Source organism: Amblyomma mixtum, chromosome 7 (genome assembly GCF_055824585.1).
Source record: "Amblyomma mixtum isolate Tamu chromosome 7, ASM5582458v1, whole genome shotgun sequence".
Classification (NCBI taxonomy): domain Eukaryota; kingdom Metazoa; phylum Arthropoda; class Arachnida; order Ixodida; family Ixodidae; genus Amblyomma; species Amblyomma mixtum.
Window position 1 is genome coordinate 24,392,880 of NC_143018.1, and position 27,688 is coordinate 24,420,567.

At 48.3% G+C, this 27,688-nt stretch overlaps 2 protein-coding genes across 2 annotated transcripts; one reads left to right on the top strand and one right to left on the bottom strand.

Moving 5' to 3' along the window:
• Positions 1-1,390: 1,390 nt before the first annotated feature.
• On the top strand, positions 1,391-3,292 carry APP-BP1 (Nedd8-activating enzyme E1 regulatory subunit APP-BP1). Its single transcript, XM_089552014.1, has one exon. The coding sequence runs from the start codon at positions 1,451-1,453 to the stop codon at positions 3,059-3,061; it is 1,611 nt and encodes a 536-aa protein (XP_089408140.1). The 5' UTR covers positions 1,391-1,450; the 3' UTR covers positions 3,062-3,292.
• A 4,037-nt stretch (positions 3,293-7,329) lies between these two features.
• On the bottom strand, positions 7,330-23,779 carry LOC149335329 (uncharacterized). The gene is made up of 3 exons (XM_089553905.1): positions 23,408-23,779; positions 9,629-11,471; positions 7,330-7,627 (listed from the first exon to the last, which is right to left on the bottom strand). The coding sequence occupies exons 1-3, from the start codon at positions 23,550-23,552 to the stop codon at positions 7,330-7,332; spliced, it is 2,286 nt and encodes a 761-aa protein (XP_089410031.1). The 5' UTR covers positions 23,553-23,779.
• Positions 23,780-27,688: the final 3,909 nt, after the last annotated feature.

Sequence of the window (27,688 nt, forward strand, 5' to 3'; positions counted from 1 at the left end):
TGACTGGTTTGTCATCGCTGGTTAGTCATGATTAGCTAGTCATTAACCAGACATGACTATTTAGTCAATTAGCAATCATGACTAATTAGTCAATAACCAATCATGACTAGTAAGTCATAGGTCAAGTCATGACCCAATTAGTCATTAATGGTTAGTCATGACTAGTTGGTAATTAACCAGTAATGGTTAGCCATTAGTCATGGTTAGTCATGACGGATTAATCATGACTAACCATGACCAATTACTAATTGTCATGACTGGTTAGTTATTAAGCAGTCATGACAAGTTAGTCATTAACCAGCCGTTAGTAGTTGACTGGTTAGTCATGACTGGTTTGTCATGACTAGCCAGTCATTAACCGGACATAACTAGTTCGTAATTAATCAATCATGACTAGTTATTCATGGGTCATGACTAATTAGTCTCGACCCAATTTGTCATGGCTAGCCAAACCAAGTCGCCCCATAGCTGCCTCGTGTGTGCCAACGGCCATGCGGCCAAAGTTGCGTGGAAAGGCTTTCGCGTCGCGCACTTTAGATCGTCAAAGTGGCCCCTGAATTTTGTTTTAGTATTTTGTGACATCGGGCCTCTTCATGCCGACCTGCTTTGCACCGGGATGCAATAGCGGGTATCCCAACGATGACTCCACGGACAGTCATTTCATCGTTTTTGCAATTTTTTCACAATATTAACAGCCTAATTTCGCATCACACAAACGTTTTCTCCAAGATAACACGCAGCTTCGAAGCAAAAACTGCCGTAATGGAAGTATTATTTTACTGCAGCCATGTAGAGCGCGAATGCAGCTCGCCAAAACCTCATATGAGCCGGCCGCTCCACGCTTCCGCGCTGTGTGTAGCAGACGACGCGCCCGGCAGGGAGCAAGACTCGACTGCAGCGCCGTTAGTTCTCGTGACCGCCGCTTGGGACACTCTCCTCCGCTGGGCGGTATGGGGAGCTGCGAAACTGAGTAGGTTCTAGTAACGTTGGCCTTGGCCGCCCGGCGAACTTACTGGATGAGGTCCTGCTGCTGTGACTTCCACCTTTTACAGCTCAAACGACGTGTGTGGCGTCTTTATGTTTCTGATTCTATCAATCAGTTGTATCAATTATATTACATAAATTAAAATCTATCAGTCATACAGTGGAAACTTGTTTTCGTGGTTTAAGCAGTTTAAGTTTGTGCGCCAGTATATGCGTGTGAAAATTTGGATAATTGGTTATGAGGAAATTAAAGACTCAGTAATTGTGTGCCGTTTTCAAACTTAGTTCTATGTGAAAATATACAACAGTAAAAATTACTGAAGTGAAAAAGCTGCAGTAGTCGGGAACACTGCTCGCATCGAAATCTAATCCGTATCCAGTCATATCCGTATCCAGTTGGGCGTAGATTACTCTTCGGACTGCTTGCCGAGTTGTGTTTTCATTAGAGTTTTATTACACCGGCGTCATGAAACCTCAAGCGGCGGAGTCCGAAAAGAGCAAAAAGTACGACAGGCAGATACGGCTGTGGGGCGAACATGGACAAGCCGCCCTGGAGTCCGCTCACGTGTGCCTCATCAATGCCACGGCCACTGGAACCGAGCTCCTGAAAAGCGTCATATTGCCAGGCGTTGGCGCCTTCACGATTGTTGACGGGAACACTGTTGACGCTCAGGACGTGGGCAGCAATTTCTTCTTGAATTTAGCGAGCGTCGGAAAGTCGCGAGCGCAGGCCGCTACTCTACTTTTGATGGAACTGAATCCTGACGTCCAAGGCGACTTCGTGGATGAGACGCCGGAGAACCTGCTCGAGCATAACCCGGGATACTTCTCGAACTTCACGGTTGTCATCGCAACGGCACTCCAAGAGAAGACGCTGCTGACACTAGCTGCAACGTTGTGGGACGCAGGCGTCCCCCTCGTTGTATGTCGTTCGTACGGGTTTATCGGCTACATACGGCTTCAGGTCGGCGAGCATCCAGTGATGGAGACGCACCCGGACAACGTCCTCGACGACCTCCGCCTGGACAGGCCGTTTCCCGCGCTGCGGGCTTTTGTCGACTCCATTAATATGGAAACACTCACAGACAAAGAGCACAGTCACACCCCATACGTGGTCATTCTTCTGAAAGCACTTGATGAGTGGCAACAACAGAATGGTTCGCAGACTCTTCCCAAGAATAGCCAAGAAAAAGATGCATTGAAAGAGTTGATTAAAAAAAAGATGAGGGCGAAAGAAAACCGTGCAAGTGAGCCAGAGGAAAACTTTGAGGAGGCAGTGAAAGCAGTAAACAGGTCTCTCAACGCTACAGTGGTGCCTCGTGAGGTGAAGGAGCTCTTTGAAGATGCAGCTTGCCTTACGATTACTGCCGAGAGCAAGCCATTCTGGGTAATGATGCGTGCTTTGAAGGAATTTGTTGAGAACGAAGGGAATGGTTCTTTACCTGTACGAGGAACACTTCCCGACATGACCTCGGACACTGATCGGTATGTGAAGCTGCTGAACATATACCGCGCTGAAGCTGAGAAGGACGTGCAAGTGGTGTACCGTAGAGTGCAGCAGCTTCTCAACACAATTGGCAAGCCTGAGGACTTCATTACGGAAGCTGACGTGAAGCTGCTGTGTAAGAATGCCCATGCTGTGCGCCTGGTTCGTGGTCGCTCCTTGGCAGCAGAGTATGATGCCAAGGAGGCCCAAATCCACACCATTCTGTCGAGCCTGGACTCTCCAGACAGTGAGATAATCTTCTACGTCTTGTTCAGGGCTGTTGACCGCTTCTATAGCCAGTACAACTGTTACCCGGGCTACTTTAATGACCAGCTTGAAACCGACATTAGCAAACTAAAGGCATCACTGGGCCAAGTGCTTCAAGAATGGGGCTCAGGGCCGGTTGCCAGAGACGATTACGTCCATGAAATGTGCCGGTACGGTGCCGCTGAGCTTCATGCTGTGGCAGCATTTGTAGGTGCCTGTGCAGCTCACGAAGTGATCAAATTGGCGACAGGGCAATATGTGCCACTGAACAACACATTCATTTACAATGCCATAACGGCCGCTTCAGAGACATTTATTTTGTAATGCCTCGAGGCCTTTCCAAGGTACTTGTCACTCAGTGCAGTCATAAGTCATGGTCTATAAAGTTTTCTGTGTTTGTTTGTGAGGGCAGTCAATGCCTTTCTAAGGTTCATCTGGGTTGGTGCAGTCACAAATTGCGCTCCATAAATTGTGCTCCATGTTTGTGTTGACATGATGCATAGCAGAGTTTGTTTTTGAAGGTAATAAAGCTTACCTTCCTTTCAGTTCTGTCAAGTGCTATAAATGCTTAGTAATTCTTGGAGGGAGAGAGGGCTTGATATCCAGAGCTTTCTGTAGAAACCTTAGGCTCTGACATTCTTGTAAAGCATTCGTTACAGTGCACAACAGTCTTCTCACAACATGTCATTCAATCCTATGAAGACTTTACTGTCCTGCTATTGACGAGGTACATGATATGTTATTTGTTGTGCTGTCAGTGCATCTGTTGGGCAGCTATCGAATGATTGGGGTTCTCCTTTTCGTGGCTTGGTGACGGTTGCCACTTGGGCTGTGAGAATGCGTTTTAGTATTCTCCCTTTTCTTAGTACTTGGGCATTCTTTGCATTTAATCTTATCTCTCCCCAGCTTCTCTGTAATCTCATTTTGATTTGTTTTTTTTCTCCAAATTACTTTCTCCTTACAAATTAACAACATGCATAATCTGCAAGGATCCTTTGTGTGCATTATGCTGGAAGGTGTCACAATGGATTAAAAATAGGGCCCTTTGTTTTCGACTTTTATTTTTTAGGGATCCTGGGAGGGGGGTAGAATTTGAGATTTTTTTCCACCTCATGTAGGTGACTAATAGCTCACACTGTGGTTCGTACATGAAATTGTCTGTTTGAGTTCATTATTTTCATAAACAGTCCAGAAACGGTTGGATTAAAAAAGTGCTCTCCAGGTCAGTTTTTTTATTGCAATTATTACGTCGCACACATTACCTTCCGAGTGTGCAGAACTTTAGGTTCACATACATTGTGAAACCATTCAAAGTTAGGCTGGCCATTTCAAATGCGCAACAGCCTTGGAACTGGATGTTAGAATCAGAATCATGTTTATTTAACATCATGATTAAATAATTTGATTTAATTTGATAATTTAATTAGATTAGATTGATTTATTTAACATCATGAGCGCAGGTAGCGCTTGATGTGGTGGTGCCAATGAAGCATCTTATCAATGTGTGTGTTTTGGCTTCCAAGATCTACTTTTCGAACTTACCCATAGAATAAACCATGCCGTGGATTACAAACGTTAAATGAGGTGTAAGATTTTCAACTTACAGCACCTCTACAGAAAAAATACGACTCCCACTAGTTTCTGTGCAGTGTGTTTAGCTTTATACACTGACAGGCTACGCTTTTGGATACAGTTTTGGGTAGAAATTGGGTTTAACCAGATTTTTAACAATTCAGCTTGGGGTGCAAGAATTGGGTGAAATCAGGTTTTCCCCAAAAATGTGGCCCTATTTAAAATGTGTTCTCTGTATTTTTTTCTCTTGGGAGGAACAGCAAGTGTAGTGCTATCATTGTCTTGGAACTTTTGCCTGTAACGTTTAACCACCAAGAAACAAGCCGTAGTTCGAAAATCAATGAGCTTCTCTTTAGAAAGATTCCTCATTTACATTTTGGGTTTTTTTAACTTGCTAATGCAGGCTTATAATGCTGATCAATTCTCCAACAGTTTTGTCTGAACTTTTTTCAAGTTTGCACCTGTATGTCGATGTCCATATGGTCTTTCTTTCTGTTTGCATGTTTTGTTCTGTTTAATGATGCTTAAGACATTACTGAAAATGGATCACAACGTGGTATTCATTTACACCTGACTGATGCCATAGCCATTACTCAGCTGTTGAAACCGGCACAGGTATGAAAAGAAATTCGATAATTTCGCTGTTCTAAGCGGACACCAAGATGTGGCCCGTCTGTGCCAATGTCTTGATCACAAAGGAGAAAACATGCAACCAAAATTTTGATGTCTATATTCCTTTAAAGCTAGAAAGGACCAAAAAACTAAATGCACGTGACGCCACCACTGTCCGATTTCGGAAGTAAAATGCGTGGGTTAACACCAAATTTTGGGCGTGGATCCCAAAGGCTATGCTACATTGCCATTCACTTAAAAACGTGGCAACCAGTCCTCAGTGTGGATGACACAAGGTTGGATTGAGTGGCGGGAAAGCGACACTCCGACAGCCCAAACGAGACCTCGGGTGGCCGCCGTAGTTACGCTTACCTTGTTTCAATTGGTCGAAATGGTCGTGACGTCACAGTGCGCGAATTTCAAATGGGGCCAATTGTACTTTGGCTAGTAACCATGCAACCAATTAAAGGGGTCGTGTAGTGATGCTCCAAGTGGGACTGAGTTTAGTTAATTGCTTAATTGACCAATTAGCCTAATTAACCTTTTGTAGTCAGACCAGATAAATAAATAAAACCGAGTAGGAAATTGGTCGAGTTGGGGAATCGAATCAGGGTCCCCGGAGTGCGAGACGAGCACGCTAACCACTCCGCCATGCCAGCTCGCTGGTTTGGAATGAACAAAGGCGCGTCTAGTGAATATGGTGTCTTCGTTCACTCCTATCTTCCTCCCTTCCCGTTCAGGTTCAGATGTCTACAGAGATGTGCGAGACAGATACATTTCCTTTCCTCAAAAACCAATTTACCGACGAGCAAGGCGTAGAGCCGAACGGCGATGGTGTTCTGTGGACTCCCTGGTAGCGATGCAAGACGCTGTCGCGTTCCACTCTTAGAGGCGAAGCTTAAGATCTTAACCACACATCAGTGACACAAGCAGCAACACCATGCTTAAGGCTATAGCCTCACCGCAATTTAGGTCAACAAAGTGCCCCCCTGAATTTTTCAAATGCAGTTTTCTCAGCCATGAAGGGTTTTTTTTCGCTCTCGGACAAAAAAGTACCCAGAAAGAGCCAGGGAACTCTTGTTTGCCGAGAACAATAGCAGGCTGAAGTTGTTCTTAGTATCTGTCTAAGCAGCTAGCTGGTCCAAACAAAATATGAGCAACTGACTTTTCTTCCATCACTATGACGTGGAATATTAGTATGATGTATTTGTGCATTGATTATTTATTAACTGGCTGTTGAAGCATATAATTAGGGGAATTTTACGGGGTGTTTCGTGTGTACAAACATCTTGCACATCCATTTTACTGAGAAAAATACACAACAGTCTCGATCCCCTTCAAGGTGCTGCTCTCCTCCAGGAGAGCACACAAAACGGCAAGCGCGTTGTGGAGGAAGCCAACAAACGTTATCTTTCAGCGCATTGTGGTGTTTCCTTACTTGTCCGTGTTTGTCTTTGCACTGTGTAATTGTAAATATGATTTACCAACACACCCAGCAAGTGGTGTTAAACATGTCTGCACCCTATCGATATTCGCTTGCAGGGGTCGATATACCAGTTGTGGTTTCAACGTGAACACACCATACACCAACGTTATCAAATAGGGGCCTTGAATGCTTCATTTCAGCAAGAACAATAGAACAGGTGAGCGATATCACATAATCCATGCACATACATTACCGCACTTCCCAAACAAGCATCACCACAAACCAGGACTCCATTTTTCTGTTGAAGGTGCCAGCACGGGAAAGCCTGGCATGCAAGCTTCATGTTTCCATTTTTAGGAAGTATGAAGATTCCTCAGAAATTACACAACTGCAACAACAGTCTTTAGTTTATTAGCTCTTGAACACAAGAAATCAGGTGCTCCCAAATGCCTGTCTTGGTCTAGCGGGGCAAAAGTGAACACTAGAATGAGCGAGCGACATCGCACAATCTGTACACATCCACTACACCTCCGAAGCAAGCTTGAACACGAACCGTAGCGGCATACTTTTGGAAGTGTGAGAATGGAGACGCTGACTTGCACGCTTTTTAACTTCCCTTTTCAGAGTCATGAAAATTCCCCAGAAATTTCACAGGTGTGGCACTAGTTAAATGACTACAAGGTTAATCACCAGTTTACTGTCGAACGGTTGTGTAAGTTTTTAGTGAAGGCACATACTGGTACGATCACACGTATAAACTGAGTTCATCTACACACGAAGTGCGTGACATCTTTCATCTTTGCAGTCCAGAGTGAATTAAAGAGTGTCAGAAAAGACAGTGCACATACGAATAATGCTAACTGACAATGATATGGCTTCATGAAAATAGCTGGAAGTAAATCCATGGCAATAAAACGGTTGCCAGGTTTTGCATCTTGCATACCATAATGTTAAGTGAATGGTCACAACTTTTCGCACATTGTTACATGGAAACAGGCTGTGCTGTGTCGCGCTTGACGTCTTCAAGCATCAGGTACCGTCTCACAAGATTCCAGCAGTGTTCGTTCAGCTGGTCCAGCTGCATGACATCCCGTGGATGACAACTGACTCGCTCTTTGACGACGCCGGTGAGTCGCATGAACTCGTCCATGGGTTGGATGATGCGAATGCACCTCCTGATAGAAGCGGCCACTTCGTCCTTGCTGATGCAGGCTAGATCAGCGACATCTTCCAGCACAGCCGGATACTGGGAGACACGCTCCACTGCGGCGGCAACGGACCTGTTCGGAGGAGAGACGGAACCTTCTTGAAACGCGCAGTTAAGCTGTCACGCAACTACTGTAGCCATGCACGTGCTTGGCAGCCAACGTATCTGACCGCACATATCCTGCAGGCTGAACTGCGCAACTGGTAAGGACATGGGGCTGCTTTTATGCGCATTCAATTCCACGTAAGAAGTTGACGCTCATGTCACCAGAAATAACTATATCATAATAGCTACAAATTAAGAAGGAACAGAGACCGTTTCGATGGCCCTGTAAGCTGGACGAGGTCATCTTTGAAACTGAAATTGAACTGAGCAACATTCGGATGCTGCAGTTCCATGGCACGATTTTTGAAACTCGGTTCACCGTCTGAATCACGTTACTGTGCCAAGTGCCGATTTATAAATGCTTTTTTTTTAACTTTACTTTTTACTCTAAACATCGTTTTTACACTTCGTTGTATTGAACTGAAATTTCTGTGCATATCTTGCGTTTTGCACGATAAGGCACGACTTCACTGGGTAGCTTAGCCGCTGTTTTTCTGGCGCGGCTTAGCTTGTTTACACACATTAATTTAGTGACAGTTGTAGATTCGACCTTATAGTAAACAAGACAACAAGCTTTTGCGTGATTTGTGAATATTTGATTGTAATATAAAGGCGCCAAAAACCACACACATGCACAAGACGAGAACGGGACAGAGCGCCCGCTGAGACAGGGTGCTCTGTCCCGTTCTCTTGTCTTTGTGTGTGTGTGGTTTTTGGCACCTTTATATTACAATGAATTACCAACTAGGCCAGCAAGAAGTTCTCTTGAGAATATTTGACAATGGGAAGTGACGATGACTGCCGATGCAGCGGGTCCACTGACCACCATTTTGTCACTTGACCAGTTCAACTGCGATCCGACCTCAGTCGAACTTAACTGCCATTGAGATCTTCACGCCAGTTGGTGCTGCCTTGTAACACTGCTAACTGCCGCTCAGTTCAACTGACGGTTGAGTGAAATGCCATTTAAAACTCCTGTGTAATAGCAGTATAAAGCCTTTTTCACATGCAAGCGAAAACGCTAGCGAATCCTGCCACCACAGCACAAAAGCCTGTTTTTGAGTCAATGCGGTAGTGAACGATGAGGTTCGAACAAGTTGGAAATTTTTGCTGCGACATGCCACTCAATCGCTCATTCGCTTGCATGTGAACTAGTGCGAGGATTTGTAAGGATTGTTCGTTGTGTGGCTAAATTTAAAAGATGCTTTTGGTACGTATACAGGATAACATAAGAACACTAGAACTTACAAAATACCACAACTTTTTCAAGCTGGCAAAGGCAGGGATGAAGTTCAGGCACTCAACTTTAATGAATGGCATCACGGGAGCACAAAAATTCGGATGCACACAAGGGGACAGGACAGACACGGATGAGCATGTCTGTCGTCCCTCTTTTAGTATCCGAATTATATAGCACTCCCGCTATGACCATTGAGCACCAACAAGCCAGATCAACAACTCTCATGAAATTAACAAATGCTGGCATGACTGTCTTCGTAGCAAGTAGTCCCATCTTCCCTCTTTACATTGTTTACAGTATAGGGAACTGGAATGAGCCTGATAACTCGAGTAGCGGACTTTTATTCCATTTTAATGCGTCCGCATTTATCGCAAAAGGTGCACGGCGTCGGCTTGTGAAGCCTGGGCGGAGAGGAGGCAAAGTGGAGAAAGAGAAATCTCTTGCCACTTTCAGGATAGAGGAGGATGGAAAGGGAGAGAGGGTGGCATGTAATGCCTCGGTGGGGAGGAGGCAAAGTGGCAAAACCCCCCCTCTATTTTCAGGGGAGAAGAGGGAAGGATGAGAGTGGGAGGTGACGGGCGGCAAGAGAGAAACCGCAGTCGCCAATCAGAGTCGAGGGGTGGAGGAGGTACGGAAATAGGGTACTAATGCTAACACATACTCCGCCACATGAATCTTATTAATCTGTATTTTTTCTTTTGCACGGGCTCTGTGCAAAATATTGCGTACCTGTTAAAATGACCATCCCTGGCGAATCGTATAGTGCGTGCCAGAATGCTCCAGTTTCTCTGAGTTGTCTCATAGATGGTGAACAATTCCCTCTTTGCGTCTGCATCCAGGGTACCACTAAGGAGAACCGTGAGGAGAGCGTAATTGTCGGCTATACCAGTCGACAGGCGCCTTACCAATGCAGTGAGATTGCTGCACGTCACATCCCTGACGCTTACTATTCTAATGCTACGGCTACGTATCACTGCATCGGCGAAGTCCTGTAAGTCCTGTTCGCTCATGCTGTACATGGAAACTGAGATTTCCTTGATGCTTGTGTTTCGAGCGACAGAATGCAATATGATGGTCCACCAAGTGTTTGACTCGGTATCTTGGACGACAGCAGTTTGTCCGACACTGAGCACCAGCTTTCGGAGCCGGCAGGACGTCGATGTGAGGCAGTGCGCCAAAGCTGAAGACAGCGTCGTGTCCCCTCTCGTAACACTCATGATCAGGACTGTGAGATGACTGCAGTGTGGAAGCTCACGCAGAGCGGCGATCCTGACGTGGTTGGAGCCATTGCTGAGCAAATCGATTTCTGAAAATGCCTTGCACTTGATCAAATTGAGGTTGTTGTCGACGTGGTACCTTCCAAGAGAAACTTTCTCATCAGCTCCACTTTCTGTAAGGGCTACACAGACCGAAGGCAGGAAACTGTGATTAGTTCTGTCTTCCACAACATGCAACTTCTTTAGGCTTAGCTTCGTTGTGAGGATCTGGGAAAATGATGCCCACTTCACTGGGTGCCAGATGAGGAATGGTAGAGTCAGTTCTTCCAGTGTACAGTTCTTCGAAAGCGCCTCAAGCCAGCAATCATAGACACTTTCATGCTGTGGTGCCCGACTGTCATATGCACAGAGGATGTTAAAGCTGCGCAACACTGTGTTCTCTCTGAAGATTCTAGCAACGAGCTGAACACTTTCCTCATAGGCGACAAAGCACTTCAGGTTCAGCTTTGAAACCGTCCGGTTGTGCAAAATGCTTCGGAGAAATGCCTTTTGCTCCTGTGCACTCCCAAAACCAATGCTTAGTGTCGTCAGACTTGTGGTGGATGTAAGGTACGCGGCGAACAGCTTTTGGAATGATCCCCACACGAGTGATTCAGTGAGGTCTAGCTCTTTCAGCGTGGAGTTGCGCGTGAGAGCCATCAGGACTGCCTTAACCGGCTCCCCCATCATGAACATGCCATCGAGTGTCAAGGAGACCAGAGGTGCCGACTCTCTTAGAAGAAGTGCAGACAGTGCGGAAGCCAGCTCCGCGGGACACTCTTGGTACATGGTCAGCTCAAGTTCTTCGAGACTTGGCAAGCACACGAGGGCAGCACAGATTTCGTGGCATAAAGAAAATCTGAGCAACCGTAGCTTTAGGGTCTTGAGCCACAAGTTGTGCTTAAGTGCACTGCACAGGGATGCCATGTGACAGTCGGAAGGTGACATCCTGGCACATACAGTGGCGATGCATCGATGGGTGGTGAGGAGCCAGTAGATGAGCTCGGCGGCGAGTGACACCTCGGCTTGTGGCGAATCTAGTGCCAGAAGGCCATAATGGGAGGAGGTGCCCAAGCAAAGCTGGCCAGATGCGTTGGTCAGTTCTTGCAGTTCTAAATTCGACGTGAATAGGAACTCGTTTAAGATCGGAAGCTTGGAAACAATTTGGCAAATGTTCTGGTCCGTCGCTGTGCAGGGCACTAAGTGGTCGATGTATGCCTCCGACAAGGAGGCATTAGCGCCATCTAGAGGTGGCAGCTGGATACTCGACGTCGGGGCTTCAGCTGACGCGTATGTCCCGGTGTTGTTCATTGCACCTGCGTGAGAATGCAGATCCAAGCTGACGTATTTTGGCAGGTTCAACCAAGGCTTTGCTTTAAAATTTTGAAGCAACTACCAAACAGCCACGCAGCACGAATTAGTTCTCATGACTGATTTATAAGGCAGTCAGTAGGCTCAAGGTGCAGTACACATAATTTCTTGTTTACAAATTCTTTTTCCATCAGGAAACCTTTTATTTGGCTAAAATTATTAAGCAGTGTGCAAGCTTGTCCTCAATCTGCATGCTTGTTGATAACAATCTACTCTATCGTGCAATATATTCGGTGGATGCTTTCGCGCATCAAAAAATGCCTTACGCGTTGATATTCATGTTATAAAATGTAGGACCGAGTGCTAATGAGCACAGAGAATAAGCACGTCCGTCACCTGACATGAACTGAATTAGCAATACCGGCGTATTTGGGATGAGTGAAGCTCAGGTGAAGCAAAGAGAGAGTTTTAGAATAGGCTGAACTTATCGCTTTCGGATGATGAAATATGACGCACCAGTGCGCATTCGCAAAACACACATGACCCTTGGACTGTTCGACTAGTGCGCGATGCTAGCCCAAATCTGGCCCAGAGCGTGGCCCCGACGCAGCATAGGGCAGACAAGTTGGCAGAGCTTCATAACTTCAACCAGCATACAAAAGACGTGACAAACGAAGCGGACCGTTCCGTCCACGTCTTCGTTTTGTTTACTGTGTTGTGTTTTTTGCACTGGTTCATCTATAACTAAAATTTGCAGGGACATCTAATTTCATTGTGCTGGCAGTGCGATAGCATATATCTGTAGATCCCTTTACCGAAAGTGACCGAACTTCCGGTCTGGTGACCTCACTTCTCTGCAGCCAATGGGAATGATCCAGTCTGGTGACGTTGCTTCCCTCTGGCCAATGGGCTGATTTTATGACCTACGACGCATTTTGGCCCCACGGAGCTTCTAATGCTATTGCATCAGAAAAAGCGATGTGCCGTTCACTTCATGTCTTTCTTGAAATTTTGTGTCCTGGCTGAAATTATAGAAGCTCAAGTGACCGCAAGTTTGTTTTCTTGTCACCTGGTGTATCGTGAGGCTTTTCTTACTACGCGCTATACTGTGATCGGCTACGCGGTCAAAATGCTGTTGAGACAGCTTGACGAAGTCCGGGCAGCTTTCACAAGGCATAACAGCACGCGTGAATTGTAGCACACAACTAATATATACCATTATCGAACCTTAATTGTACCCTGAATTAAAGTGTTTCCAAAGGTTTTCGACACTGGTCTGCTGAAGGGCGCTCAATCATTAATAATCCAAAGAAGAAGCGGATGTCAGGTTATTACCATTTCAGCGGAATGTCGTAAGTTCGCCTCTCTTGATTCAAACTTCCACTTTTTTGAAAACGTCCGTCAGGACCACTCACGTATCGTTGAGATTTGATTGCAACACTTCTAAGTGCGATCAAAACTGGTGGAAAAAGCTCTGAAGTTAACGGCCCTGCTTAGTATGCGCGATGACCTCAACTCCTTGTGCTCGGCACACTCCTCCAATCACACCATGACAGGTAGAACAGCCTATTGTTTAAGTTTTTTCCATCTTCTCCTTACTACCACGTCCGTTGTTTCTTTAGTCTTTTCCGCCTTCGCTCTGTTTCCCCATCCATTAACCGAAGTTTCTAAATTGTATTGTTACCGTACCACTTAACTGAAGTAGCTTAGAATGCAGTCTAAACTGTCGACAATCTGCATGCTATAGTGTCTGACAGTTTTTCTTTTTAGCACAAACTCACTGACGCTATTGTGATTCTTTGCAAATGTGTGTGGTTCTTGAATATTAGAAAAGTGAACCAAACACTATGCACTATGCACTTTGCCTTGAGATTGAAGCTTGTTTCATTCAAATACACGCCAGGGTACAGGCAAAGAGAGAGGACACCGCGCCGGGGCACCTTCTCATAAACTGCTCACAATAACAACAAAAGCTAACGACATGAAGAGTATCAGACATGACGACTGTGAGGTATACGAGGCAATAACCACAGTACTGGTCAGAAGAGAGGAGAAAGGCATGGTGGCATGCTGAGAGAACAAGCTGAATGCATCACATCTCGCAAAATAGTTTTAAATTTTTCATATGAGTCCACTGTCCACACCTGTAAGGAATTTTAACTACGATCACCCGCCAAGGGCACAGTGCAGAAGGCCTCTGTAGAATTCCATATAGTCGGGATGTCTTGTTTCGGGCAGGCTGGATCTGATTGCATTCTACTGCACTAATGCTTTGCGAACTGCCTTGGGTGCAACTACCATTAGCAGTAGCAGCAGCAGCAGCCTGACTACGTACACTGCAAGACAGATACCTCTCCCATATCTCTCCAATTAACCCCGTCCTGTGCCAGCTGCAGCCACCCTATCCCTGCAAACTTCCTTTGAAACAGTGCTGCGGGTACCACTGGTTTTCCGATGGGCACCCATATAGCTTGGATTTTCCATAGCTTGGTGCTTGGCTTTGGGATGAAATGTATAGAAAAAAAATTTGGCAGAGGCTTAGCTTGGTTAAGCCCGGTAAGTTCCGAAAGCAATAGCCCTGGCTGCGCCTGGTTAGCCTGGTGGTGTGTCTTGGTAGTGCTCTTAGTAAAGCTTATTTATGAAAGTTTTGCCCATTTCCTCCCTTCCTGTAGGGCCACCGAGATGACAGGGAATTTCCTTTCCTCAAAAAGCGTTGCATTCAAAGGGCAAGGCATCGCGCCGAACGGGTTGTGGCGTTCCTCCCTTCCTGTGGTTCGGGTGTCCACCGAGATGACAGAGAATTACTGCGCCATGCCTTGCCCTTTGAACGCACCACTTTTTGAGGAAAGAAAATGGCGCAGTAATTCTCTGTCATCTCGGTGGACACCCGAACCGACCGCTAAGCGCGCCGCGCTCGGCAGGAGCGGGAGTTAGGCCGCGTTTGGTAGCTGCGGCTACTGTATTGGCGGCCTCGCTACGCGACTGCGCAAGTTGGAGCCCCGCTCTTGCAGCTGTGACGTGAGACCGCTAAGCACGCCGTGCGTGGCAGGAGCAGGAGTTAGGCCGCGCTTGGTAGCTACCGGCCTCGCTACGCGACGGGCTGAAAGTGCAAGCAGTATTGCTTTCGCAATAAAAGGGTGTTTGACTTCATCTAGTGCAGACCAAAAATGTTGGTTGCGGTGATCTTTGGCCAGTTTGCCCTGGTACCACTAAAACCAACACTGCAATCTGTGGACAGTGTTCTCTGTTATCGACACTGTAATCTGTCAAGTTTACACCAGACCACAAGGAATGTAAGGAACAGACCAATGGGGTTTTCCGTAGCTGCAAGGCATTCAGAACTCGTGTGGACATTTTTCTTGCCTTCTCGAGGGGGGGGGGGGGGTTGAGAAGTGACAGCCGTACCATGATGATAGGGGATTTTTATGGCCCAAGCCCAAAGAGTCAGGGGTCCGCTCAGATCATGATGCGATATTACGATAGCTACACTGAGGCCCAGCCCACTGCCCTTTTCCATGACGCGCTCATCCACATGGCTGATTGTAGAGTAAAACTGAGCAATGAACACGGGACGAAAGGCATGTAAAGACAGAAAATTTCCCAGTATTGTCTGTCTTTACAAGTGTCTTCCACCCGTGTAATTGCTCAGTTTTACTTTGCAATCAGCCATAATGAGTCAACTATAGGTGTCCACGTCCTCACATGCACACTCAAATCATCGCACGAATGCAGCCATGGCGAATTCTGGACGGGCGGTCCCTATCCCTCGGTAAATGGGCATAAAGTTAGCAGGACGCTGGAATAATCCGAATTGTAGCGCACCCTGTGGGGCTGAATGTGATGTTTTACAGTCCAGTCTGCTCTTGGGTGCCGGGCTTATGCAGCACACTGATCCGGTTCAGGTTTACGGTTCATGGTCTAAGGGGGTTTAACATCCCAAAGCAACTCAGGCTATGAGGAACGCCATAGTGAAGGTCTCTGGAATTAAAGGGTCCCTGAATAGGGTGCTGGGAGGTTGGCTATAAAATGCTTGCATTGTGTTGCATAGGGGCCACCGGGCGTTCATGCCGCATACAAGACCTCAAAAGCGAGCCGATAATTTACCATCACCATCACCATCAGACACCGAATGCCACATGTTGGCTGCAAGAAAGCAGTAGTCTATGAGTTCCCGCTTACATGCGGCAAGGTGTACGTTGGACAAACCGGACATTGTCTTAATGAGCGCCTGCTTGAACACAAGAATTCTTTAAACAAGAGAGGACATCTTCCAGACCACTGCCAAGCCTGCTCGAAAGAGAATCGTGTAGCCTGCAAGCCTCGACTATATGATTGCAAAGTGCTATTGAAAAGCCGAGATAGGACTGAACGTGTGCTTGTGGAAGCCTTCTATATCAAGAAGCGAGGTCAGTTGTTCTTCGCCACAGTGAAATGCTGTTTCTTGATGCGTATCTGTGAGAGGCGATTGTCTGCGATCAAGAGCATGGATAAGAGCAAAGGCTATTTAAACGTTCTTCCCTGAATAAATCCTGTTGAAAGTGCAGCGCTCGTCCTGTTCCCTTCCTCGTCCGTGTCCCCGTTTTGCGCTCTCATGTCTTTCACGAATATGCACCAACAATTAAGCCCAGCTTCAACTTTCAAGTACTTCTTACCGATAATTTACAATGCAATTTGAAGAACTCCCGCTTCCGCGCGTCGCGGCGACCAGCGGTGGTTTAGTGGCTATTTACTGGTAATAAGAAAATAAAAAAATGAAGGAACAGATGTTGCTAGCCGCGGCTTCTGCCATCGAAGCCTGAAGTACCTGATCTGCGGCTAGCGGGAATAAAATGAGCTTTCGCCCGAATCCGCGCGCATAGCGTCATGTGGCGCTCTTTACGTCAGCAGCGGAATGCCATCATTGGTTCGCCGCGCCAGCGCCGTCGACGTCAAACCAGTTTAGGAGGCATTGGCTCCGCCCCCTGGGGAATTCCCGCGCGCGTCGGCGGAGGGGCCTATAATCCGACATTTCTGCGTGCAAAAAGTGACGAGAAGAGAGGGAAAGGCGCAAAGACGCAGAAATTCAAATTTTGACTACAAAGAACTCGGCTTCCACAAAACGCATCAAAAATATTTTTGCTGAAGGATATTTGTGACGCTGCGTCCTTTAGCATCTTTGTTGAGACCCCCTTCCACAGCCCCTTTAACGTGCACTGACATCGCACTGTACACCGGGCCTCTAAAATTTCTCCTCCATCGTAATTTGACCGCCGCGGCCGGGATCGAACCCGCGTCTTTCGGGTCAGAAATGAGTGCCATAACCACTGAGCCACCGCGGAGGCCAGATCCGGTTCAAGATGCTAGAGGCTGTCCTTACATTTAACGGATCATGCACGCCGCAAGATCTAGGCGCCGATAGTACCTAAATGCGGCTAATGCCCGAATGACTGCATTCCTTTCGGTCTTGGTGGAAGGTTTGGTTTTATGGGAGTTTTACATTGTATCATGCGCGGTCCGGGTGTCCACCAAGGCAAGTGAGACTGTTACTGCATCATCTCGTTTCCTCAAAAAAACAATTTTCGATTTGCCGAACAGGCGATGGCGTTCCGAGGGCTACCCGGTAGCTCTGTAAGACGCTGTCGCGTTCCTCTTAAAGGCATAGCTTAGGCGTCCTCCAAATTTTTGCTTCTAGTAAATGGGTGGTACATACTAACCTATCGCAGCTTCAAAATTGGTTTTTGAGGGAAGCAAATCCCTCACATCTCGGTGGGCACCCAAACTGCGCCGTATACGGGAAGGAAGCAAGGTGGCAGTGAAAGAAAGGTTCCGTAGTGGAGGGCCCCAGAATCATTTCGAAGTGGGGGCACTGGGGTATCTGTTATAGCCGACGTCGTCGCTTCGGCGAACGCGTTTGTTGCGATGCGCGTCTGACTTTTATTGCGAATGCAATACTCCTTGCACTTTCACGCCTTTGCCGTGCCGCGGCGGTTACCACCATCGTGCCGCGGCGGTGACCACCAAAAAGCAATACTACTTGCACTTTCAAGCCTTTGCCGTGCCGCGGCGGTGACCACCATTGACCTTCATTTGACCTTGATTGCATTAGATTGGATTAGATTAGATTGGACTTGATTGGATTAGATTACATTAGATTAAAGTAGATTACATTGTATTGGAGTGGATAGGATTGGTTTGGATTGGATTGTATAACCGATGCATCACCACAAGTCTAACCACAAGCACCACCACCAGCTACACTACCAGCTGTACCATGGCGTAAGTACGGATATTAGAGCGCAGCTCTTTGGCGTCCGTTCCTGGGTTTCGCGTCGTCGTCGGCGTTGTCGTCGGCCTCGTAACCAGCTCCGCCCCCCTTTCATCCCCCCAGCGCTAGCAGCGACCGACTGATACCGCTGGATGCCGCTGACGCCGCTAGAGAGTCAAGATAACGTGACTGCATAGAACACCGTCGCCGCCATGCAGAAAGAGGAGGAAAGGGTCCCCCCCCCTGTTCTTGTGTGGCGGATAGGGTGCTCTTCAGTTGCCGACGCGCCGGTTATTTCACGTAGGCCCCGGCACGTCGACGAATACGTGACCACCTTCCCACGGCTAGACCTGGTTCTTAGCGCTGCGTGCACTTCCTGCAACTCGCATTAACCGTCCATCGATCCACACCGATGTTAGTAGTGGGGGGCTTTAATGTTGACATAAAGACAAACAGCAATTTCCTAACACTTATGCGGGAGAACATCCCGTTCCTCTCGCTCGTAACGCGTCCCACAGCTGTGACAACCTCGCGAGGCACTTGTATAGATCTCGTCTTTGAGAATCAAGCATTGGTGTACCAAGTCGAACATATATCAGTCTATTTCTCCGACCACAAAGCTTCCTTCATGACTGTCAAGAACTGTTAGTGGAGTCTTTGTTAAAGGAATACGTGTGAAAAAAAAAAATTCTGTGATAGCGCATACATGTGTTGCTCGATTTCTTTGCCTCAATCTATCGAAAAGGTGAAACAGCTTATTTGCTGCGCTCAAATTTCGCAATAGGAAGTAACGTAATCGTCGGTAATTTTTGCTTTCGCAATTACCGGGCTTAACCAAGCTAAGCCACAGCGAATTTTTTTTAACTTTTAATTCTTTCATATAAAGCCGCCGCGGTGGCTCAGTGGCTATGGTGCTCGGCTGCTGACCCAAATGACGCGGGTTCGATCCCGGCCGCGGCGGCTAGAATTTCTTTGGAGGAGAAATTCTAGAGGCCCGTGTACTGTGCGATGTCAGTGCACGTTAAAGAACCCCAGGTGGTCGAAATTTCCGGAGCCCTTCACTACGGCGTCTCTCATAGCCTTAGTCGCTTTGGGACGTTAAACGCCATAAAACCAATAAAACCAATTCTTTGATATATCTTTCAACTCTCCTCTGTCGATCGTGGCAGCGGTTGTGGCTCAGCTCGAGCCAGTAGGCAGGCCCGTGCAATTTCCTTTTCACCCTTCTTTCAGTAGCAACAACATACCTGGGGATCTTCATGCAATGACACAGCACACTGAAACCCAGACGCCGCGGCCGCGTTCCAGGTTCCAACCCGGGTACTCCGGCTCAGTAGCCGAGCGCCCTCAAAGCCACCGCGGCGGGCTCGCAGCTTTCTCTGTAAAAGCTTTCTACAGAGGAATCTCTAATAGCTTTCTACAGTCGTCCACACGTCTGTCGAGAGTGCTCGAACGGCGCACAAGGGAGCGCACTGGCGTCATTCACAAGTGACCAGCAAGGCTGCCAAATTAACTGGTAATATCCAGAACCAGACACACAGGACATTTGTCGCCTCGCACTCGTGCCACACAGAGTTCCGAAAAATAGTTTGTCTGCGCCCTTTCCGTGTTTGAATTCAGTGGCCCCTAACTAGCCAAGACGCTCGAGTGAGGACCGGACTAATCACTAAACAAAAAAAAAGTGCCTTAAGGACGAATGAGTGGCAATGAGGCCTGGCGAAGCAGCTCTTTTATGGGTGCCTCCATGCCGGCGTCTGCCAAAGCCACACAACGTCTCAACGCCGAGTGTAAGGCCGTACATATGAAAAATACAGGCGGCACTTTGACTGTCTGAAGTGCGTAGAAGCGAAAGTGTTTTCCGCACCACTTTGACTGCCTCTGTGGCACTGGTGACGTCACACACAATTAATGATTACTAATGACGCTTAAGCTTCGCTTTCAGGAGTGGAAAGCGACAGCATGTGCGCGTGGGGTGGGTTTGCGCGTCTACTGGTTACCATTGAATAATTATCATTGGCTAATCTCATTAACTAATGAACTCGGCATCATTAACTAAATAGCATTAACTAATTATTATTAACTACTGTTCATACATCTACTACTATACCATTAACTATCATTACTGACTTTTCAAGTAACCATTAGCCGCCGTGGTGGCTCAGTGGTTATGGTGCTCGGCTGCTGACCCGAAGGACGCGGGTTCGATCCCGGCCGCGGCGGTTGAATTTCTTTGGAGGAGAAATTCTAGAGGCCCGTGTACTGTGCGGTGTCAGTGCACATTGAAGAAACCCAGGTGGTCGAAATTTCCGGAGCCCTCCACTACGGCGCCTCTCATAGCCTTAGTCGCTTTGGGACGTTAAACCCCATAAACCAACCATCAAGTAACCATTAACCATTCTTACTATGATAATGATCAACAGACGGACACGCTGACGAGTCAGCCATAAACGGCTTAAATTTCGCCTTAAAACTGCGTCAGAGTCAATAGCGTAGTAGAAATGGAGACTACCCCGATGAACTCACTAAGATTTCCAGATCCACGTCGCATCGCATGTGGTTTTGGCTCACCAAGTCGCTGAGTCCCTGCTTCCTCACTTTCCTCGAGCTTCTTCGCCTTACCGTCCACACAAACTAGACTGAAAAGAGGGATGCATAAGTCCCCCTCTCCACAGCCCTACGTAGTCATGATACCGAGATGAAAGAGATCGGCGGCGGCGGCGAGCGCAGTGAACGCGAACTGGAACGCTAACACTAACGCCACTGGAACGCGAACTGCAACGCCAAAGCGAACGCGAGCAACTCGAAACGGAACGCCGCAGCCACAGCCGCAGAGGGAGGCAGTGGCGTGTCGCGATACACATTACGACTGTTTTTTTTTTTTTTTTTTTTTGTACCTACACCGAGCACGGCCGGTCTCGACGCACTCGCTCGCGAGAGCGCGCCCGTAGAGACCGGCCGTGCCCTGAGCTACACTTCGTGCAAGCTCGTCTAGGCGAGTGGAGGGCGGGGCTAAAGCTATGACGTAAAGGCGCTGCACTCGCTGCACGAAATGGAAAACTGCAAACCTGGTGCTAATCCCTAAACCGGGTAAACCGCCCGGATTAGAAAATCTCAGACCTATTTCCCTAACCTCATGCGTAGGAAAGCTTATGGAACGCGTCATCCACGCTAGACTGACACACTTCATGGAGCAGAACGACCTGTGGCCGCACGAGATGGTCGGATTCCGGCCGGGCTTGTGTAGACCTAGCCAAAGCCTTCGACAATGTTAAGCATGCGGCGATCCTTGCGGGGCTTCAGGACATAGGTGTCGGCGAAAGAACGTATAATTACATTAACTGTCTCACAGGACGCTAAAACTGAAATTTCAGGACTTAGAATCCCCCACGGTTTACCTGGGAAGTAAGGGAACGCCGCAGGGATCGGTGCTCTCCCCCTTCCTTTTTAATGTGGCGATGAGGGGCCTTCCCGCAGCACTCAGGAATATAGAAGGCATAAAATTTAGCTTGTACGCAGATGACATCAGCATATGGTTGAACAGTGGTAGTGACGGTAGCATAGAAGAGCGGCTGCAGGCGGCTGCAGACACTGCGGCCGAAAGGGGCCTTGTGCGTTCGCCGCAGAAATCGGAACTTTTTGTTTACAATCCGAAAGCGCTCCGGTGCAAGCACGACTGGAATTTTGAAATTAAGGTAGAGGGCAAAGCTGTACCGAAAGTTAATCACATCAGGATCCTCGGACTTTTTATCGAAGAGGATGGTTATAATGAAGGAACTATCGCGCTGAAGGGCAGGGGCCTCAAAGAAAGTAGCCTCTTGAAACTGACGCAGGCGTGCATTATAAGCCGAATATGCTATGCCACGTGGTTCCTCGACATTAGGGTAAACGAGAGAGATAAGATCGACGCAATTATTAGGCGTTGCGTCAAGAGGGCGCTGGGCCTACCTATCTCCACCTCTACAGACCGCCTGTTGGAAATGGGGGTGCATAATACTTCGATCGAACTCGCCGAGGCGGTGCGAATCATTCAACTCGAAAGACTGAGTACAACGAATACGGGCCGGACCACCACAGAGTGGATCGGCCGAAAAGTAGATAGGGGCATATGCGACAAGGTCGCCCTACCGCCACAATGTCGCGAGAATATCATCGTTCCCCCCCTCCCCCGAGACATGCACCCAGAACATCACAGGGAAAGACGGGAGAAGAGGGCGGAGGCGCTGGTCAAAAGGGCCGGGAATTTCAGGGCAGATCAGGTTGCCTACGTGGACGCAGCGAGTGGCAGCTGGGTCGGGGGCGGCGGTCGCCTCGGTAGTCGACGGCCGAGGTGCACCAGTCGCCGCCGCCGCCTCCATTAGGAGTAGAAACATAGATACGGCCGAGGAGGTCGCAATAGCGCTTGCTTGCGCCGGAACCAAGGCTAGTTTGATTCTTAGCGATAGCAAAACAGCAATCTGGAACATCGGAAAGGGCAGAGTCTCGCCAGAAACGGCTCGAATTCTGTCCGCAGCCAAAATTGATCGCAAGATCACCTTAATTTGGGTCCCAGCACACACATCCGTCCCCGGTAGCGAGGCGGCCCACTTGCTAGCCCGAGATTTCTACTTCCGGGTAACTATAGAGCCACCCGAACCCCAGGGGATGGACGAACGTTTGCAAACGTACGCAGAAATCGCCGTGCACTACAGTAGGCAGGCGTCTAATGCCACCACCAGATCCAAGCTTAACCAATACAGAGGCCACAGCCTGGCGACGATTACAGGCCGGAAATTTTGCGAACCCCGTCTGGTTATTTCAGACCCAGTTAGAAGATAAAAAAGATCATAAATGTAAGACCTGCGGAGCGAGGGGGACCCTCGATCACATAATTTGGCAATGCCCCGGATCCCCGGGCGCTGAGGACAATATCAAAAGTAGAGCAACCTGGGAGGCCCTTCTGCGAAGCGAGGTCCCCGCCGACCAGAAACGAGCTGTCCGCCTGGCGGCTGAAGCCGCGAAGAGAGCCAATGTATCTTCGCCAGTCTTTAGTCGCGGAGGTCCCGCCCCCCGTCCCCTAGGCCTGCGTGCCAGGGACGGGGAGTAGGGGGACCTCCTACATCGGTGGAAATAAAAGTTATCAATCAATCATCGCTGCACGAGCGTCAGCCAGTAGCGTGATGCGTCGTCGTCCTCGGGAGGAGACGACAACCTGTGAACTTCTGAGCCGTCGTAAAATATTATAAGATGAAATGAGGAACTATATGCTGCATTTTTGCGTGGCGTTTATTACGGTAAAGAAATGCAAAGGACATTTTTGTTTCCTCTCAAATGGAGCGCAACACGCCAACTAATATCGTCTGCTCAGTGGATACGCATGGAGCATATCACGCAGCTCTCGCTAAATTTCTTGCACTCTAAGTTCAACGAAGGGTCGATGAGTTAGTTCCTCGTGCGAAATACAAAGCATCCATGTTTCTGCGACTTTCAATGGCTGTGTCTCGACTCTCAGCCAGCGGGCTGACCGACCACTTCGAGACGCTGCCGTAGGAATACACAGACGCGAAAAACGATGCTGTAAGCGTAAGGAGCTTCGCACTAATACATACCTAAATATACGTAGATGACATATGTATGGAAGATACATTTTTTCACGTGCGTCGCCAAGCGCCGATACCAACCGAAAAACGCGAAGTAGCATTGAGCAGGCAAAATACGCACTTTCAGCCGTGTAAGCGATTTCATCTTCGTAGAAGATAAGGTTGCCACTGTCCTTGACGCGTGGATGCTCCGCCATAATGCTGCCGTACTCCAGGCGGACGAACTTCACAGATTTGCGAGGCTGCGCTGAAACCGCTCGCGGCATTTACCGTCATAAAATGGCGTTGTGCGTTTGAAACGCGCGCCTACTTTTTTCGTCTGCTAGCCTACACCTCCAAAGAAAGCAGTGTAAAAGTGTAGTTTTCTCATGCTACACTACGCGTACAAGAAATGCGTTCGTGTAAGTGGGCGGAGCAACACTTTCTCTACACTGACAAAAATATGGAGCCATGCTACACTGGCTACACTAGTGTAGCCAGTGTAGGTAAAAGAATTCAGGGGGCACTTTATCTAAAGTGCGTAGAGGCGAAAGCGTTTCCCGCACCACTCTGACTGCCTCTGTGGCACTGGTGACGTCACACATAATTAAGTACTAACTACTAAGTAATGACAAAATACTAATTAAATGCTAATTAATGGCGCTTAAGCTTCGCCTTTAGAAGTGGAACGCGACAGCGTGTTGTACCGCTGCCTGGAAGTCCACAGAACGCCACCACCCGTTCGGAGCGATGCCTCGCCCTTTGAACGCAACGCTTTTTGAGGAAAGGAAATGGCGCAGTAATTCTCTGTCACCTCGGTGGACACCTGAACCGCACCGTACAGGAAGGGAGGAAGTGGGAGTGAAAGAAGGAAGAGAAAGAGGGGTCGTGATGAAGAAAATGAAAATTGTATTTGAGGAAAGGAAATTACGCAGTAACTGTCTCACATACCTCTGTGGACACCCGTCTGTAGAGGAAGGGAGGAAGTAGGAGCGAAATAAGAAAGAGGGGCCGTAATGAAGAAAATGAAAATTGTATTTGAGGAAAGGAAATTACGCAGTAACTGTCTCACATACCTCTGTGGACACCCGTCTGTAGAGGAAGGGAGGAAGTGGGAGTGAAAGAAGAAAGGCGGGCCGTAATGAAGAAAATGAAAATTGTATTCGAGCAAAAGAAATTACGCAGTAACTGTCTCACATATCTCGGTGGACACCCGTCAAAACCGTGACAACTCTGCTGACAACCTTGTCGACAACGATGAGGCATTAAAGGCTTTCGCCTTAAAAATGGCCCCATTGTCAGCATACGTTCTTTCGAACTGTTTTTGCTGCATTTCTAAGCAGTGCTGCGCATACGTTTGCGAGCGAGGTACCCATAACGCCTGGGCGCTGCTGCGCGCCACACTGTCGCTCTAACTACGCCAATGGACCCAGAGCGCGCGCGTACAAGTTCCCGTCGGAACCAGCTCAGAATGCAGCGTGGACAAAGGCTGGGCTGCGGAAAGAGTTCAGACCGACAAAGTTGGTTGGGACTCACTCACTCACTCTTTTTTCCCGCCACTCGATTCAGCCTCTTGAATCGGCGGCGCCTGCCCTGGGCGGTAGGGTTTGAACGTGTTAATGTGCTCATTCTTTGCCTATTCTTTCTGCATCTGCGTGCACACGCCACCGCGTTTCTCGTTCTTCTTCACAACCCCCTTCCAATAGGCGGCAACTCACGCGACGCCCTCATTGGCTGCAGCTAGCGCGACGCTGCTCCGAACTAACCCGAACTTACCCGAGTCGCTCCGACGCTTCCTTCAAGACTCGTGGTTGGTTTGGTTTGGTTTGGTTTATGGGGTTTAACGTCCCAAAGCGACTAAGGCTATGAGAGACGCCGTAGTGAAGGGCTCCGGAAATTTCGACCACCTGGCGTTCTTTAACGTGCACTGACATCGCACAGTACACGGGCCTCTAGAATTTCTCCTCCAAAGAAATTCAACCGCCGCGGCCGGGATCGAACCCGCGTCTTTCGGGTCAGCAGCCGAGCACCATAACCGCTGAGCCACCGCGGCGGCGTGGATTTGACCTCATTTAGGCACTAAAGGACTGTGACCAGCGTGCGGAAATGAATGGGTGGTGACCCTAGCCTCTAAGATCCAAACAAAAAAATGGCTGAGGCTCAGCTAATGTTAAGCCTAGTCAGATGCGAAGCATATTGATGGCTAGGCTTGGTAATACATGGCTTTCCTTGGTTGAAGTTCATCCCGCTCTTCATCGGTCTCTGTGGCACGCTGAAGCTTTCGCTTCTCGTTCAAATCAGCCCTGCTTCTAGGCGGCATCCCAACACCTGGCCGCCTCGTAAGTGCCCGGAGAGTTGTTGTTGTTGTTGTGACTGAGAGAAGGATGAAAAGGAAATTGCACGGGCCTGCTACTGGCTCGAGCCAAGCCACCACCGCTGCCACGTGCAGATAGAGGAGAGGTAAGAGATCAGAGGAAAGAGAAAAAGGAAAGAAAAGACGCGCGTCGCAGCAACAACTGCGTCCGCCGGAGCGGACGCTGCTGAAAAAATCAGATAAGCGGCCGAAGCCGCGCTCGCCGAAGCGAGGACAGATACACCAGGCTATATGCCCGGAGAGCGAGGCAAGCTCAGCTTTATACCGCTGCTGTAGCGTCACGTGGTCAGCCGCCGCGCCTCTGATGTGGAGCCTCCACCGCGCGAGCCGGCAGCCCATCTCTCCTCTGCTGTGACGTCATGTTGTCACGTGGTGTCACGTGGTCACGCTAAAGGTCAATGGTAGCTCCACCGCCGCGCTCGACGGGCTGTAGTGTAGCTCTAGTAATATGCTTCGCATAAAAAAATGTCCTGACGACGCCGCAGTTCGTTTGCCGTAACGGCCGGTGGGAGCGGTAACTATTTCGTTCGCTAGCCTTTTCCATAGCTTACAGAAACTCCGTTTTCAGTGAACGTAGCTTCTCGGTCATTAAAACTCGGTATATCTCATGCACCTAAGAATTATCATGGAGAAAACCAAGGTAAAATTCAGGGGGCACTTTGTCTAAAGTGCGTAGAGGCGAAAGCGTTTTCCGCACCACTTTCAGTGCTTCTGTGGCACTGGTGGCGTCACATGTAATTGAGTACTAATTACTAAGTGATGACAAATCACTAATTAATGGTTAATTACTGATTAATGCCTGAATACTAATTAACTGCTTAAGCTTAAGCTTCGCCTTTAGGAGTGGAACGCGACAGCGTGTTGTAGCGCTGCCAGGGAGTCCACGGAACGCCACCACCCGTTCGGCGCGATGCCTTGCCGTTTCAACGCAACGGTTTTTGAGGAAAGGAAATGGCGCAGTAAATCTGTCATCTCGGTGGACACCTGAACCGCACCGTAGAGGAACGGAGGAAGTGGGAGTGAAAGAAGAAAGACGAAGATGGCCCGTAATGAAGAAAATGAAAATTGTATTCGAGGAAAGAAAATTACGCAGTAACTGTCTCACATATCTCGGTGGACACCCGTCAAAATTCAGGGGGGGGGGGGGGGGGGGGGGGGGTGCACTTTTTGACCTAAAGTGTGGTCACTGATGTGTGGTTAAGATGTTAAGCTTCGCCTCTAAGAGTGGAACGCGAGAGCGTCTTGCAACGCTGCCAGGGAGTCCATAGAACGCCATCGCCCATTCGGTTCTACGCCTCGCTCGTCGGTAAATTGGTTTTTGAGGAAAGGAAATGTATTTCTCTCTTATCTCGGTGGACACCTAAACCTCGCTGGAAGGGAAGGGAGGAGGATGGCAGTGAGCGAAGACACCGTATTCACTAGACGTGCCTTTGTTCATTCCAAACCATCGTGCTGGCATGGCGGAGTGGATAGCATGCTCGTCTCGCACTCCGAAGACCGGGGTTCGATTCCCGAGCTCGACCAATTTCTTACTAGGTTTTATTTATTTATATGGCCTGACTAGAGATGTTAATTAGGCTAATTGGGTAATTAAGGAATTAACTAAGCTCAGTCCCACTTACTTGGAGCATCACTATATGGTCCCTTCAATTGGTTGCATGGTTACTAGCCAAAGTACAATTGGCCCCGTTTGAAATTGGCGCACTGTGACGTCACGACCGTTTCGACCAACTGAAAAGCGTGACATTCTCTGTCGACAACTGCTGCTTACAACGATGAGACATTAAAGGCTTTCGCCTTAATATGTTACAGAATCTCGGAAGGGAATAGCAGACTATAGGCAGCGAAATATTGCCAACGGCAAAGGAATACGTGCATCTCCTTAAGGCGGGAAGTGATCGCGGAACCGGACTACGAGATCATGAGTGACATTTTACCAGTATCCCTCAAGAGAAAAGTATACGGCTAACGAAAACCTGGACGGCACACAAGCTCCGCCTTAAAGGTATGACGCAATAGAGTTAACGGGCTAATGCTCTTACATGCGGA